Raw genomic sequence first — 17862 nt, 5'->3', positions numbered from 1 at the left:
GAGGGAGAAGCAGGCTCCCCACAGAGCAGGGAGCCCGATGCAGACTCAATCCCAGGACCCTGGGATCATGACCTGAGCCAGAGGCAGACGCTTAACCGACGGAGCCACCCAGGTGCCCAATAAAGGACCATCTTAATGGGTAGTTGGGAAAATTAAATGAGCTGATCTATGAAAGCAGTATAGAATAGGACATGATACATAGCTGGTACATAGTTGGCACTCAGCAGAAATTTGTTCAACAAAGTAAGATCAGAATTACCAAAACCTGAAGCTTCAAAGAGCCATTTCTTCTGATGAGAAAAAAAAATTAATCACAAGAAATTAAAATAACAGTTAGAGGTGGATTTCAAATGTTGGATCTTTTTCATTTTTCTGTCTTTGAGAGGCTATTTGGAGAACCATGCTGAATAGAAACTAAAGTTGGAAGGGGGTGTTATATCAGCAGCATGGGACTCTGGGTACTTAATGGAGCCCAAGTCTCAGAGCTGACTCTTCCCTGCTTCAAGGATCTGGGGAATTTAAGAGATGCCTTTGACTGAAGTCTGGAGATTCAATGAAGCGGTGATTTACATTATGCTAGTAATTAACGACTGTACCAAGGTGGTTGGGGTCCTTTAAATCTTGCTTTAGTTATATTTTATGGTTTTAAAATGTGGAGATTAATGCTTATTTAGGTAGTTAATTATTATGAGTATGCATACTTAAGTAGGAAAGTATATTAACTCCCTTTTTCTGCCTTACCCTTGCCTATGGGAAGCCTACCTCTCAGACCATAAAATCAGAACCAAGGCAATAACTTCCACCTGATGGAAACTTGCTCTGGTTATTGGGGGAAATAAACTGCATACCCATGAGAGCAAATATTCCCATGGTTATATTTCTTGAATTCTTGTTTTAAATATTTCTTAAATTCTTACAGTTTTATTGGAGACCTGATGATTAAACAGAAAAAAATAGGGGCACTGTGTGGCTCAGTCGTTAAGCGTCTGCCTTTGGCTCAGGTCATGACCCAGGGTCCTGGGATCGAGCCCCGCATCGGGCTCCCTGCTCGGCGGGAAGCCTGCTTCTCCCTCTCCCACTCCCCCTGCTTGTACTCACTCTCTCGCTCTCAAATAAAAAAATAAAACCTTAAAAAAATAAACAGAAAAAAAATCTTTTTAAAGCATCTTTTTTGAAGGTTTTGTTTGAGTAGGAAATGAGCAAATGAGGTCATTTATTTTCTTATTGTTTTAATTGCATATAATTTCTAATACAGTGAAATGTTCAGATCTTACATGTTTGATGAGTTTTGACAAAAGCATACAGCCATGTAATCCACACCCCTATCAAGACGCAGAAGATTTCTATCACCTCAGAAGTTTCCTTCCACCTCTTTCCAGTTAATTCCCACTCTCCTACCCCACAAAGGGAACCATTTTTTTCTGATCCCTTTCACCACAGATAAGCCCTGCCCGTTCTAGAATTTAATATAAATGGTACATAACAGTGTGTGCTTTTTTGTGTCTGGCTTTTTTTTTTTTTTAACTTTCATTCTGAACTAAGTATAGGCTCACTAGATGTTGCAAAAATAGTACAGAGAGGTCCCGTGTCGCCATCATCCAGCTTCTCCCAATGGTGACATCTTATATAACTACAGTACATTATTAAAACCAGCAACTAGAGTACTATTTCTTGCTCATTTTCTTATAGTATATTGTTTTTGAGATGGGATGCAACTTTTTTTGTCACAATCTTTGGTATTGGTTATTAGGCTTGCTAATTTTGTAATGATGTATTTGTCTGTGGGAAGGGGACCACTATTTATTACTTAGGAGGCTTCTTTTCTATAAGGAATAGCAGTATTATAGCTGATAACTCACTCACCCAATTGGCATGAGAGACTGGGCAGTCAGAACTCTGGCCCTTCTTCTCCACTCCTCCTTTTCTTGGGAAAGACCTATAAATAGGTAACTTATGTTCACCTCAGACTTTCCAGGGAAGGCATATCTAAAGATTTGGGGAGACTCAGAGACCCCAGACATGTAATGTAATGGCTTGGGTTTTGAACCTGGATATAAGAGAGAAACTAAGGCAGATGGGGAGGGGGAGAAGATTATCACCATGGTTGAAATCTGTAATTTATAGCTGAGGCAGGGGGGCATTCTAATCCTGAACCTCTGAATTAGACCTGCCTACCTCATCACAAGCTGCATCTGCCCCAGGAGGAGCAGGGGAGAGCACCTGTTCTCCCCAGTCAGGAAGTGAGGGATGGAGCGTGGCCAGGAGTATCATGCTGAAGAATATCTCTTCACAAGGAACATCGAGCGTGGGAAGTAAATATTCCTATGCCTGTTGTTTCCAGGGAGAGACGTTTGCTTCTTAATTGCTGTCATATCTCCTCAGCCTCGTCTCTTCGTTGTAGACATATTAGCTGTGGCAATAAAGAAATGTCACTAACTTTAACATGTAATCGGGGAAAATTGTTGTTATTACTTGGTAGTTCTTGGTGTTACATTATCTTTCCCAGACTCATTTTCCTCCTTTTACTGCACTGACATACTATGTAGTTTATATGACATTCAGAATTTCAAGTATGCTGATACATGGAATAACCACCACTAGCAGAATCAGCTACCTACTCATTGTACCAAGGTAACTGACATAGAGGCAGTAACCAGAGAGTAACGAACATAGGCAAGCGTTAAATAGAGTCTCAGAACAGGGCACTGGGTGTTCGAGAAGGACAGAATCATTTCCTGCTGAAGGAGGACACCCATGGTAGAAATGTGCCAAATGGGCTCCATAGCCAGGCACCAAGCAGTATCAAGGATTATGAATTAATATGACTTTCAAATGCATAGCTCTTAACGCCAATAAAATGCTTAGGAATGTGGGGGCACTCGTGGTTTCATGGGTACAGTGGCATCTTGTCATTGATGTCTCTTGTCTCAGCCAGAACTGTATGAACCATCTATGAGACAATCCGAAACTCCTCCAGTTACCACAGAGGCTCTGGTTTGGGCATATATGTGGTCACAACTGGGCACAGATCCAGAAAATGAATGTGCTTTTATTAATAGAGGGAGATGGTTTTGCTGAGGTTGGAAAATGGTGTGGCTTTTGTTCTTAAATCATTTGACACTGTTTGCGGTCTCTGGCGGCTGTGTTTATTCTTTCACATCATCAGCGGGAAGTGAACCATTTTGCAGTTGGCAGTTAAGTTGAGATAAAGCTCGAGGGATTTTGGTTATGGATATTCCAGATGATTGAGAAATAAAATGAATGCTTTTAGAGAAGGGCCAAGTGGAGTGGGAGAGACAACAGACAAGGAGCTGGAGCTTAGGATGCCCACCTACCTGGTGGCTGGTGGACTTTCTGAGACTTGGTTTCCTCATCTGAAAAGTGGGGCTTGTAATACCCTTCCTGTCTGCCTCATGGGGCTGGTTTAGGGAGCAAATGAGATCAAGTTTATAGGGTAGATTTATAAACCATAAAGCTGCTCAAATTCTTTCCATAATCACATTCAATGTATAAAAATAAATAAAACTGAATCCTCATGCTGATTTGGGTAGAGGAAACATAATAACTTTCAGACTATTGATGGTGTGGTTTTTAATTGCATTATGTTCCAGAGGTTTCTTTGAAAGCTGGTTTTTTGAAATTGGGAAATATTTCTTCAAGGAACAATATCATGATTGATGGTGAAGTTCCCAGGCTTGCCAAAAAAGACTGCTTAACTTCTGACGTACTGAAACAGGAGTTCTATGGTGGACTGTGAGCTCCAAGCCCTTGTGCTCTGTGGCTGAATGCCTTCTAGGGCAGAAGCTGGTGGGTTCCCTGGAGACTGAGGATTCTGAAGGAGGAATAGTGCAAAGGGAAGAGAGAGGGCCAACCACTCTGGAAATGAGCAGTGTGCGGAGGCTCAAGTCAACCAACCAGCCCTCCCTACCTTGCGTCCATCCCACCCCTCGCACGCCCCATTGCAGTAAAGCCTGCAGGAATGGGGCCCCAGCTGCTGGGCCTGTATTGTCATTCTTAAATCCCGTGATATCAATCAGGAGGGCCTCATATTTTAAGACAACGATTTCTTGCATTTGCTAAGGTTTTTCAATTAATAGTTGAAAACATAAGTGGAAATTGATAACTAAGTGCCTATAATCAATTTGAAGAAAAGATATTTTGAATTCTAATTTTGCTATATTAAAATGTTGTTTATAAATTATAAAAGACTTTATGAATTATCTAATCACTTCTCAATATAATTTTTCCCTTTAAAATGTATCTCCCAGTGTCGACGACACAGTGAGAACTTTCAACGCTAGAGAGGACAGCTTTGCCAAACTCATCAGCAATTTTGCTTGGAGATTCTGGTTGAGGGTGGGGGCCAGTACCTCTTGTGATCAAGGAATTTGGAGATACAGAGAGAGGAAGCTGCCTCAGAAAAAAATGAGCACCAAAAAGTTGTAGAGTGTAGCTCAGTCCGTTTTCAGGAGCAGATTAGTAACCAGAATCACACCAGAATGTTTCTTTCTTGGCTTATACCGAAAAACGTAGGGTGACGCCTCAGTCATCATCTCACAACGGCTAAGAAGCAAGGACACCTAAATTCTTATCAATCATCTTTGTAGATGATCAATTCCATATTCTTCTCCTTTCTCTTCTTCCCCCTGCTTGCCTCGCTGCCCCATGCAGTTGTGCGTTAGGAGATGGGAAGAAAAATAATCGAAACATGTTTTTCTGTTTGCTCTTTCTTGGTGAGATGACACGTGGGAACTGCTCCAGTGAGCCCTTTGGAAGCTCAACAGGCATCGATGTAATCATCTAACTTGCACTTCTTTTTCTGTCCTAAAGGATTTGAGATGGCTTAAAAGATTATAGACAGTAAAACAGAAAAGTACATAATTAAGCAGAGCTAGGAACGATATAAATTGGAATGGAAAGTTAAGAGCCGGGTACACTTCTGCAAGCTTAAAGCTCGGACTTTGGCGAACTCCTGCTTTGGGGGCAGGCACAGTGGGTGGGCTTTCCTGGGGGGAGGGCAGGAAAACTCATTAGTGATTTCCGCAAATAGATCTCTGTTAAAAGTGGGAGCAAGGTCGAAAGTTAAGTGGGTTGACTAGAAATTCCCCTTTACTGTTAGCGCAGGATTTAACTAGACTCTCCTCCCCCACCCCCCCCACGCCCAATCTTAATACATTTTTTTCCCAGAAACAGCCCCTTGTCTGTGCTTGGCAGTCAGCCCCACCTCCACCCCCGCAGTGAGATTTGTGGCTCTCAGCCAGCCTCTCAAAATGGGCGGCCTGCCCTGCTGCCTTTGCCTGGTGACCTCCTCCTGATCCTCAGCCCTCAGGGCTTTAGGCTTGGGTTTACCACCGGGCCTCTGCTAATCCCCTGCGCTTTCTTGCCAGAGGCTTCTTAAAGGAGAAATCCTCCTTTTCTGCTCCCTTGTCCCTTCATCTCCTTGTCCTCCTTTTTTTCTTCTTCTTTTTTATTTTATTTTATTTTTTTTTAAGATTTTATTTATTTCTTTGAGGCAGAGAACAGAAGCGGGGGAATGCGCAGAGGGAGAGGGAGAAGCAGACTCCCCGCTGAGCAGGGAGTCCAATGTGGGGCTTGATATCAGGACCCTGGGATCATGTCCTGAGCTGAAGGCAGACGCTTAACTGACTGAGCCACCCAGGCGCCCCTGTTTTAATTTTTTCTAATGAGATGAGGAAAATGGTCAAGAGAGAGGAAAAAACTGAGGTTGAAACAAGAAAATAAAAGCTCCTAAGAACACCACCATCCCTTTTGCTGACAGTGTCCCTTGCCAGAGGTTGGATGAGGCGAGCAAGAGGACGGCTATAGATCGTGGTAGGAAGAGGACGGGTTTCTGTGTGTGATGGTTAGAACGGGTATTCCACAGCCTCTGGCTGCCTGACTTCAGGTCAGGATTCACACAGGCATCTGGGCTCTGGACTCCAAGTGGGAACGCTTGTGAGTCATTCCTTGGATTGATGTAATCCAGCAGCGCTTGAGTGCCTGGGCTGTCTCTAGAGAAGAACAGGTAGAACCAGGGTCAGATGATGAGAATTTTCCATTTTATCGTGGTGATGGCCTGGAGAGCCTAAAATGATGTATTAGCCTTCACAGAAGACCATTCCTTAGCTTAGGAGACTGTGTTGTAGATCCACGGCGAAGGGGAATGCTCAAGTAGTTTTTTCTCCCTCCAATGTTTTGGGTGCTGAAGCTTTCAGGGAATAATTTACTGAATTGCTGTATAATTGAATTGACTTCAGAAGACTTGAACACATTTACTTGAAGCATTATTTTTATTTTCTCTGCTTTAAAGATCGTCAGTTATATTTTTGTTGCTGTTGTGACAAAGGAAAACTAATCAAAGATACATATCTTAATAATTGTTAAAGTTTATTAACTATGGCTATAATGAAGCTTTATATTTACATAATGCTTTACAGCACACAGAGACATTGTTACATGTTTTCATTTGATACACACAACCACCCCAGGAGGTGAGCAGGGATGGTAAATGCTTTACACAGATGAGAAAGTCGGGAAGTCAAGCAATGAGTGGGTGCCTCAGTCACGTAACTAGAAAGAGATTTGGGACTTGAATCTTCATCATTTTACTCGAAGGCCAGTGATCCCTCTTCTGCATTTTGGGTGTGGAGCTCCACAACAAATGTGGAGATGGCAACCATGATGTTTCAGCTCCTGTTAGAGGACAGGTGGCAATGCTCTTCACAATTTTTGTCTCATTGAATCCTCACAACTCCAAGGAGCTATCACCATCCCCACTTTACTGATGAGAAAAATGGTCCCTGGGAGGTTCACTTGCTAACCAAAGCTAGTGAGTGGTGGGGCTGGAGTTTGACCAGGTGTCCAGCTCCTGAGCTGACTCTTCTTCACCAAGAGTCTGCCTTGTCCTGTTCCATGAGGAAAGGTCACACTGCATATTGAAAGTATTAGAGAACTGCAGCATTAGCTGTACTAAACTTGATGTTTAGTAAATTAGATTTATGGAACCGTTCTCTTCTCCACTTTTTTTTTTTTTTTTTACAAGTTTGTTTACTTATTTTAGAGAGAGAGAGAACAAGGGGATGGGCAGAGGGAAAGAATCTCCAGCAGACTCCCTGCTGAGCTGAGCATGGAGCCCCACGTGGGGCTCGATCTCATGAATCTGAGGTCATGACCTGAGCCAAAACCAAGACGCAGCTGCTTAACCAACTGAGCCTCCCAAGCGCCCCTTTTTCTTCTCCACTTTTAGACAAAGATAGCTTTCCTGAACATTTTTTAATGAAATAAGACAAATTTGGGGGCACCTGGGTGGCTCAGTTGGTTAAGCATCTGCCTCTGGCTCAGGTCATGATCCCGGGGTCCTGGGATCGAGCCCCACATTGGGCTCCCTGCTCAGTGGGGAGTCTGCTTCTGCTTCTCCCTCTCCCACTGCCCCTCCTCCCTGCTTGTTCTTTCTCTCTCAAATAAATAAATAATATCTTTAAAAAAAAATAAGATAAATTTTCAAGAAATCAATACTTGGCTCTCAGAAAAGAATGAAACTAATGGTCTTAAATATCCTTTGGCTAGAGCATTATTTGATGCTACACTTAAAACTATGGAAGGAGAGGTTTCTAATCTGTGAAACTGATGTGGCATGTCACAGCGTGAAGTGAAAGTCTTATGAGGGACAGTTAACAAACCCAGATGATGACTTATTTAACCCTAGGGTTTTGGTATACTAATTGCTTATTAACATGAATTTCTCATTCTTCACCTTTGAACCAAAGTAAGCTTTCTTTGTATTCATCTCTTTTTTTCATTTCATGCTATTTGTCCTTAAGCCCATGTTGTCTAGTAGAAGACGCCTAACAGGAGCTTGGTTTTGCTACTGATTGAATGAAGATCGTAGGACAAATTGTGTGGTACTGATTGGTGTTGCTGTATTTTCCAATTAAAAAAAAAAATGGCGCAAACCCTCTTTTATCCTAGGTGACTGCTACACTGAGAAACTTGGTTGATTCACCACTAGCAAGAAGTAAGTTGCTGAGCATCAGTGCCCTTCCCCAGCTCTGCACGGCGATGGGACAGTACGAGGCCGACAAGGATGTGTGCACCAATATTGCCAGAATATTCAGGTAGGTGGACGAGGAAAACAAAGTAAATTTACACAAATGCTAAGGCTTAAATTTTGGGTTATCTTTAATATTTGTGTGTGTGGCTGGCAAGGAATCCTATTTTTGCTTCTTACTTCCCCTAGCAGCAAAAGTAAATCTAGTGGTCCAAGTTCAAAATAAATGATGTACAACTAATGACCCCGTTTCCTATGTATTCCTAATGTGATTTTAAACTCATCCATTGTAAGTCACCTTAGTTCTTTGGTGAGTTGTGAGTTATCCTAGGGTTTTTACAGAATAAACAAAAATTCCTCTTAGCTTATTGGACATAAAGAACTGTATCACCAAACATGATAAATTTTCTGGTACATTTGGAAACAGTACTTAAGGGTTATAACTCAAAAAGGGGAGCGTTGCTTTGAAAGTCTGATCTGAACTGATTTGTAGTAGAAGGTTATTTTATTTCAGTTGTGTGACTGAACTTTGGCTCACGTATTCACTCGTCATGTTTACACTTCACCCCAGAAGTAATGACTATCTGAATCCAGGTCTCTTCAAAGCAAGATGTTAAATTTCAGAACTGTCTTTAAATTATGCATTTATATTTCTTCTCTCACTGCTCTCTGCCAGTGTTTATACATTATTATCCTAGGCCTTTCTTAAACTTCACTGTGGTTGTTTAACAAAATAGAACGTTTTCTGAAGATGTTACTATTATTAATAGTAATTGACCCCAGGATGAGGATGTGAGTCCAGATTTGATTTTTCAGCACTGCACTTTCCGATCTGGGTACTTAATTCTGGGTACTTTTCACTCCCATTTTGAAGCATTATAAAAATCATACGTTTTGTTTTTGTATGTGGTAGCATGTAGGGATCCAATTTAATTTTTTTCCCATGTGGATAGTCAGTTGTCCCAGCACCTTTTATTAAACATGTCTTTTTTTTTTCCCACTGATTCTAAGTGCCTAGTTAGTCAAAGACAAGATCCTATATACTTGTAGGTCTATTTCTGGGCATTCTGGTCCATCCTCAGATCAGCACCACACTCTCTTTACTGTTAGAGATTGAAGTCTTGCTATAAGATAAGATGAATCCCTCACCCCTTTTCTCCTTTAAGATTCAAATTCTTCCCTCTTTCTCAAGAATTGGAGAATCAGCTAAGGTTTGTGGTAGGAACATTAGGGTTTTTCATGGAATAACATTGAGTTTGTAGAGCATTTGGGATGCAAGTGGGGAGAATTGACATCTTTATGATACTGAGTCTTCCACCAATAAACATTTATGACATTTTCTTTTATATCTTCCCATAAAATTTTATAATTTTCTCCAAAAAGATTTTGCATATCTTTTGTTAGATTTATTCCTTCATGGCTTTTGCTGCAACTATGAATGCAATCTTTAAACATATTTTTTAAGGGGATTAAGAGGTACAAACTTCTATTTATAAAATAAGTAAGTCACAGGAAAGAAAAGTACAGCATAGGGAATATAGTCAATAATATCGTAATAACTTTGTATGGTGGCAGATGCTGGTGAACATTATATAATGTATAGAATTGGCTAATCGCTATGTCATACACCTGAAACTAATATAGTAGCACATGCCGACTATAAAATATGTGCATAAAATATTTCCTAATAGGTTGTTGCTGGTTTATATAAATAGTATTGATGTTTGCTTATTAATCTTTATCCAGGAACCTTGATGAAATTTAGGTCTAAGAGTTAGTCTATAGATTCTCTTGGATTTTCTATGCAATTTGTCTGCAAAGAAGAATAATTTGGCTTTTTTCCCCCCCAGTTATTACAACTCTTCCCTGCTGTCCCCACTGCTTCCTTACCACATCGCTCAGGATGTCCCATACAAAGTTGTAAGAGTGTTGGACCTGCTGCCTTTCTCCTGACTTTAAAGAAAATATTTTTGTGGTTTTACAATTAAAAAAAATATTTATTAAAGAGGGCACATATTAAATGGAGCACTGGGTGTTATACGCAAACAATGAATCATGGAACACTACATCAAAAACTAATGAAGTAATGTATGGTGATTAACATAACATAATAAAATAAAATTTAAAAAAAAGAATATTTATTGTAGGTTTTCGTATATGCCCTTCAGAAGGTTAAGGAAGGATCCTCGCACACTAACAGATGTTAAATTTTCTTGAATGCTTGCCCTGAATCTATTTTGATTATGTGGATTTTTCTTTTTTTAATTCATTAATATAGTAGATCACAGATTAATAGATTCTCTTATGTTAAGCCGCTATGTATTGCTAGGTTTAATTAACTAATAATTTGTTTAGGATTTTTCATCTGTGCGTTAGATTAACCTGTACTTTTCCTTTCTCACATTGTCCTTGTCTGGTTTTAGTGTCAAGTTTATACCAGCCTCATCAAATGAGTTGGGAAATATTCCCATTTTTTCTCTTTTCTAGAAGAATTTGTGAAAATTAAACTTATCTGTTTCTTGAAAAATTCATAGAACTTCCTTGAAAAGCTATTTTATCCTAGTGTGTGTGTGTCTGCACACATTCATGTGTGAATATCACTGACTACTGCTTCACTTTCTTTAATGGTCATATATCCAGTCATATTTCCTATTTGTACTTGGGTTAGTTTCAGAAAGTTATATTTTTATAGGAATCTGCCCATTTTATCTAAGTTTTCAAACAATATAAAGTCATTCCAAATTTTCTCTAATTATCCTTTTAATCTCTGTTGCATTTCGAATCATGTCCCCTTTTATTCTTTTACTAATAATGTTATTTAACAAATACTTAGATAGCGACTACTATGTGCCTGGCAATGTTCTGAGCACTTTCCAAATATGAATTAATTTATTCCTTATAACGACTTTAAAGGTGGGTACTACCATTATTGTCTTCATTTTATATATAAGAAACTGAGTCATGGAGAAGCTCAGTATGTTTCTCAGTGTCATACAGTTGGAATTCAAACCAGGGGGTCTGGCTCTGGAATCCATACATTTAACCACTATGTCACACTGCCTCTGCATTGTTGATACTGATTTTCACTCCTTATTTTGATTGCTTATGATGTTTCTCCTTTTTTCTCAATCGGTTTCCCCAAAGGTTTGCCAACTTTATTAGTTTTTGCAAAGAACCAGCAGATTTACTGATCCACTCCACTGTATGTTTGTTTTCTATTATATTCCTTTATTCTTATATGTATTAACCCTTTTCTTCTACTATCTTTGGATATATCATATTTTTCTTCTGTTTTAGTTAGAAATTCAATTCCTTTTTAAAAATCCTTCTGAAGACTATAAATTTTCCTTTAAATAGTGCTTCAGCTGTATCCCACAAATTTTGATTTGTGGTATTTTTAGTTATTCAGGTCTCAGTGTTTTATTTTTAAACTTTTATGTTTCTTTGACCCATAAGTTATGTTTTTAAGTTTTCAAAAGTATGTTTTCTAAGATACGTATTCTTACATTGATTTCCTAACTTAATTGTTCTTTGACCAGAGAACGTGAGCTGGAAGACACCAGTTCTCTGAACATTTACTGAGACTTGTTAATGGCCTGGTACATGGTCACGTTTTTACAATATTGATGATGTTTTACCTAGTAATCTGTCACTTAATGAGAGATTTATGAACATCTCCCAATTTGATATAGGTTGGTCAGTACTGCCTTGTGGGTTTTGGTTGGTTGCTTGTTTGCATGCCTTCAAAATTTTGAAGCTGATCTCAAGGCTTTTAGCTTTCAGGTCTATTTTGCCTGATATTAGTATATCACTACCATCCTAGTATATTTAAGCAGTTTAACATTTGTTTCTCATGGGGTCCCAGGGGATTCAGTGGTTGGTATCCAAACAGAATTTGTGTAAATTTCTTAGCTTGTGTTTTCTGAACCACATGGATAGTGTAAATTCACACCATATACATGCGTTAGAGGCTTCAAAGGATCTCCTGCCTGCACCCCCCGCCCCCACCATGCCCTCAGAGTCCAGAGCAGACAGCAAGCCTCCTTGTGGTTTCTCTGGACTGGTGTGTGGAGTATTTGTAGACTCCTTTTCAGGCACTGGGCAATGCTTTGAAAGTCTGTATTTAGAGTAACCCTATGTGTATTGGAACTTTCTGAGAGAAAAAAAAAAGTGTATTTTTATTTTCCCATTTGGCATTTCTGCAGCAAACTTACTTCTTACCATGACTGCTGTGTAGCCTTGGCCAACTATTCCAGATGTTACGCCTTGTTTTTGAAACTGATAAACAAATACCAGAAGAAACAGGTCAGTTCTTCATGCATTTAATTCTTCACTATGTCTTTGCATTGGTGTATTTGTGTAAGCTCATGTTGAGTAGTCTTATGTTTTGAATGTACCAATTTCTATGAGAAGCTTCCATTTGATGTGTTAATGGGCGGCCCCAGGAGATAGTTACCGGTAGGAGTTGAGGAGGGAGTTGTTTTGTTTTGTTTTGTTTTGAGGGAGTAGTTTGAGGCAGAAATGGATGCAATAGGATGGTTGATGTGGTAGGATTCCTGGTTTAGGGAAGAGGGTGGGTGCACAGTGTTGTTCCTCCCAGTGATTTATAGACCCTTACATGAGAATCCACTTGGGGTGGGATGGGGGTTATTTCCAGGCCCCACCCCAGACCTGCTGAGTCAGATGGGTGGGGAGGGGCCTGGCCATCTGCACTTCAGTGAGGACCACGGGGACCTCTGATGCAAAGTAAAGTTTGGGATCCCCTACACTGGGTATACTCTAAAGATTCTTCTAGCCCTGAAATTCTCTAATTCTTTGACACTTTAGTATTTAGATGAAATTCTTCTAAAGTAAGGTAAGTGTTAGAAAGAAAATAATTTTGTTTTAATGGATCCAGTAAAAGTATATATAGTTGTTTAAAAAAAGGAAGAAGTCACAAATGACTCCACCTTAATAAAATCATAATAGTACAAACATTAAGTTTTATTATAAGTTTTTGACTATTCATTAAATGCAATTTATTTTTATTCAGCTTTATAAATGATTAAGGTGACATCAACTCTTTAGTGAGATGTTTTATACATGAACACAATATATATTCATTTCAAATATGGTAAAATCTCAGAATCACTAAGTTTAAAACCAAATAATTTATGTGTATACTAAGAACATTTTAATATAAAGCTTTGTGTTTGTTTGTATTGGCCATCTCAAAACCACCTCAAAGTATAATCCCTGTTTGCCACAAATAGCAATGAACTTATTTTTACCCAGCCAAGTACTTCTGCCGAGAATGACGAAGTTTGTCAGATTTGATGCTATTATTAGCTAATTTATTAAAAGGTTACTAGTCTCTTTTTGGTTATACAGATGACAGAAGTTTCTATGCTCATATTATACCATTAGTACATTTGGAAGATGATACAACCTTGCTTAAAGTTAAGTTTTTATTTAGCTTTTAAGTAGTGATTTACAAATATGCACTTGAGTTTCTGATTCCGAATATTTGGGTTACAAATGCCTTTCCCTATATATTTTGTATTTTCTCTAAACTATACACTTTGAAAGATTTCAAGGTACAAGAATTGCTATGTCAGGGGAAGAATGGATTTGATTAATCTACCTGAAAGTATTCTCAATCTGCTATTAATTGAAGTGTCCATTAAGCACTTATTAATCTAGATCTTGGTACAATATATTATCTGAACTGTAATCTTTGGACAAGTGAATTAATCCAATGAAAAGCTTAGGTACTCCTATTCCTGGTTGTCTTTTTTAAGGAAAAAAATAAAATGGTAAAAAGATACTTTACTATAGATTAAAAGAATTCTTCTAGATCTTATACTTAAAAAGTTTAGTTATGGATTTTCTTTTGAAATCTTATTTTATGGACTTTCATTGTAATTTTATTTTGTCATCATTATTCTTTTTTGTTTTGGTGTTCGGATCATGGATGATTTAGATAACTGTAACTGGAGAAGACACCTTCGCTTGCACTAGAATTTTCAAATGTGGGTGAAAGAAAACATTTCTGCTTAACAGTTTGATTTCAAGTTATGTCATAACCTGTAATTTTTTAAAAAGAAGAAAACCCATCAGTCCAGTACTGACAGACAAATAGTCCTATTGTTCTGTAGCATTACTAGTAAATAGCTGTTTGTTTTTCTGATTATAGCTCGGATGATGGCCACATTTGGTAAACAGACAAATATCCTGGTATCTTGCCACTATGAGACACTTGAGATGTCAACATAGTTAAGAGTATGCTTCTTCTGGTTCAAGGGACTGTCTTAAAGTTTAATTGGCATAAAATTTTACCACACCTCTTAGTGAACTACTTTTCACTTTGGACCAATAGTTATCTGTAAAGCAAAATTGGTGTTCAAAGGCATATTTTTCTCTGTTGATCTATATGATAATTTTGCTTTCCTATTAAAATTATTTTGGTTCGAAGAAGAATGAAGAGCTCCTTGCAAACTATGTACAGTACATGTTGTTTCCAGAACCATCAAAGAAATGTATAACTTATTAAATTATTTTTATCGTGGTAAAAATCATATTCAGATATATTACATATTTCCTTGCCTTCTTAAAGATACTAAAAATAATTTAACCTCTTCTTGATGCCAAAGATCAATATTACAAGTATTAATTACTACTCTAAGGCTATTTGTCCCATCCTGGGAGCACGAGTCTGTTGATGAGATTCTTTAAATGTCTGTGTCTTCTTTTTGTAGATGTCTCTCTCTTCCTTTTCTATTGATTGTTAACTCTGCCTTTGGTAATTTTCACTTACCTTTTGTGACTATTTGCTTGCAATTAGGAGGGGAAACTCATAATAAAACTTGTTAAAATATCACCTAAAAAAGTCTTAAATAAAATTGAATGTGAATAGGCTCTTAGTGAGCAGACCTGAGGGGACTCTTTGATGAAATATCCCTTGTCACTTCTCATCTTCAAGGGCCAATTAATATTACAAGATGTAGCTCTTGTGTCCTCTCCTCTGTGAAGCCTTACAAGACCTTCAATTCCTCCTACATCCGTGCATCATTTTAAAGATTTAAACATAGCCAGTACACCCAGCTAGTACACCCAGAGCTAAGGACCCAAGCAGAATGTTCCCTAATCTTAACCACTTCACTATAATTAAGAAAAATTATCCAAACCTCAGAAATAAGATGTTGGGCTGGGAGGCTACATGTCCTGACAAAGTCATGCTGGGGAACTGTTTAGTAGGAAGGGCTTAATTCTCCATGAGAATGTATCTGTGTTTAAACTTGCTATTTACTATTTGATTAGAACCCAAGCACTATAAAGTTACACATTAATTTGTAGATTTTTCTCTGGTAGACAAGATAACCTCAAAAGCTATGGTTTTATGACCCTGTAGGCTATTAGCCAGGTGTGTATCTAACCTGGTAATCTAACATTCTTTTTAATGCTTGTAAACACCCAATTCTTTGATTATTCTTGGAGCCAACTTAACCATTGTATTGGCTCCCTCATTAATGAGATAAGTAATTTTTTTAATATGTTAATTTTATATCTGTATGAGAGTCATGTTGTTAACTCTTCAGAAATTATACTTTGACTCTATGCTGTGTTTTACTTATCCTAAAGAATGAAATGTTACAGTTTTGAATCATCTCTGATTTTTTTCTAGTAAGAAAAATGGATACGTAATTTATATTTTCCTCAAGACCAAAATATTTTAGAAGAGCAGGGAAATTGTTCAGGCTACAAGGAAGTAGTTATGTGTCCCAACTACTTCCTAAAATCATTAACCAAAAGCTCCATACTCCATAGGTCTTTGTAAATATTTCTTTGGTGAGTCTCCAAATGCTTATTTTTTTGTATAGCTGCCTCACCCACTACTGGGAATTCCTGAAGGACACAGACCTTGTGTTTTGATAAACCTGAGATGATGCTTGGCGTAGTAGATGCATGATAAAGTGCTGAAAGAATGAATTTTGAGTATTTGAAATGCTTTGGAATCTGTAAAGCATAATAAAATATTTCTTCTAGTATTCTAGTACTTCTTCCTTAAATATTTACTTTCTTTTTCCTACTTTGGAGGAGGAAATAATAATAATTTTTTCCCCACATTTTTCACATTGGTGAACTGCCATACACAAGAGTAAAACAGAAATAATGGATTTTAAATTACTTCAGACCAGCGTAGCGTCTTAGGTTCATGTTCCCAAATGGCCAGGTGAATATGATTTGTATTTCCTTGCTTTTAGAAATAAAAGTAAATCCAGAAATCCCACACCATGCATGTTCTGCTGGGAGTGTATTAATCTGCAGTGGCTAAAAACTGCTACACCTGAGATTTATTTGAATGTTGAGGCTTTGAACTAATCCTTGGAAAATCCAGCAGCCCTCCAGCAACTTACAGAATTATTACTTTCTATAATTATTTTTGTTTATAAAAATCCAAGACTAAGTTGGGTTGTAGACATATACTTTGGAAGATTGGTAGTCTCTTAATATACATAGCTATCACTAAGCAATTAAACAAGCAGAGTCTATATACCTTATCTTTGTTCTGAGAGGTCAGTATTAACTTTGTCTTAAAAGTCTGAGGGCTACACTGGTAATCAGAAGAGATTTTATTTTTCTGAGATTCATTTTTAAATCAAATCGTGTTCATGGCTAAGCATATTTTCAAAGAATAAAGAAACAAAAATCTCAAAGGAAAAAAAAAAGGCAAAGGAAGGAAAAAGAAAAACCCCTACACACACCTCTTTAAGTGATTTTATCATGCTGGTGAGGAGCTTCGCAGGAAACTGTGCCTGCCACTTCCATGGTCCACCAACGGGGAAATTCTGTTTTGACCCAGGTAGCACCAGGGCTGACGGCTGCTGGGAGAAGTAGAATATTTCCTCCCCTATCTGCTGTTTTTCCCACGGAAGAGAAAAAAAAAAAAAAAGGAAATTGTATGAGAAAATGCCAAAAGGGAAAAAAAAAAGTGAGAGAGAATTCCCATTTTTTTTTTTTACATTATTCATATTCATCTCTTGTCAAGGTAAAGTCTGACTTCTGCATATAAGAATGGGGTCTTTTAAAAATGCACTTAATCTGTGTCTATCAGGTCAATGATAAGGGTTGGGGGCATTTTCACTTTTATTTTCTACACCTCTGTGTTGTGGGAATTTGTTACCAGGAACATGGTTTTTTTTTTATTTTTTAAAGTAATATTATAAAAACAGCCAGTAGGTCTTAAGATGGAGAGATTCTAATTCTTTCTTGATTTAAGTCAGTGGTAGCTCCTAAACTTGGCTGATCATCAGAATCTTCTGGGGAGCTTTAGAAATACAGGTTCTCGGGCCCCACCTTCGGAGATTCTGATTCTGGTCTGGAATGGGGCCCAAGAACCTATTTTTAGAGGCTCCTCAAGTGATTGAAATGCATGGCAGCTCTGGGAACCCTGTGGTATAAATTGTTAAGGTTGTTCCTTAAAACAATTTTCTCCAATATTGACAGCAGAGGGTTTCTACAAAATCTCAAGAGTTTTTGTTTTTTTTTTTTTAAAGATTTTATTTACTTATTTGACAGAGAGAGAGACAGCTAGAGAGGGAACACAAGCAGAGGAGGAGTGGGAGAGGGAGAAGCAGGCTTCCCATCAAGCAGAGAGCCTGATGCGGGGCTTGATCCCAGGACCCTGGGATCATGACCTGAGCCAAAGGCAGATGCTTAACGATGGAGCCACCCAGGCGCCCCTCTCAAGAGGTTTTAAAGTGATGAATCAAACCAGCCACACAGGGTCAGTCTTTCTCTGCAGGGCCTGTGGCTGACAGTGAATCTCCCTTCCG

At 38.3% G+C, this 17862-nt stretch overlaps 1 protein-coding gene across 2 annotated transcripts in view; it reads left to right on the top strand.

Annotated features, from left to right (window-relative positions):
• ARMC2 (armadillo repeat containing 2) overlaps positions 1–17862 on the top strand; it is a 104922-nt gene that overhangs the window by 62524 nt on the left and 24536 nt on the right. For both annotated transcript variants that reach the window (XM_021693492.1, XM_021693491.1), the window contains 2 exons: positions 7969–8114; positions 12253–12352. In XM_021693492.1, the coding sequence (XP_021549167.1) occupies positions 7969–8114; positions 12253–12352 (246 nt within the window). The remainder of the gene's footprint in view (positions 1–7968; positions 8115–12252; positions 12353–17862) is intronic.

The sequence above is a fragment of the Neomonachus schauinslandi genome, chromosome 8 (assembly GCF_002201575.2).
Source record: "Neomonachus schauinslandi chromosome 8, ASM220157v2, whole genome shotgun sequence".
In the NCBI taxonomy this organism is placed as follows: Eukaryota; Metazoa; Chordata; class Mammalia; order Carnivora; family Phocidae; genus Neomonachus; species Neomonachus schauinslandi.
The sequence above is the reverse complement of the archived record's forward strand: the minus strand, read 5'-3'. Positions and strand labels throughout refer to the sequence as shown.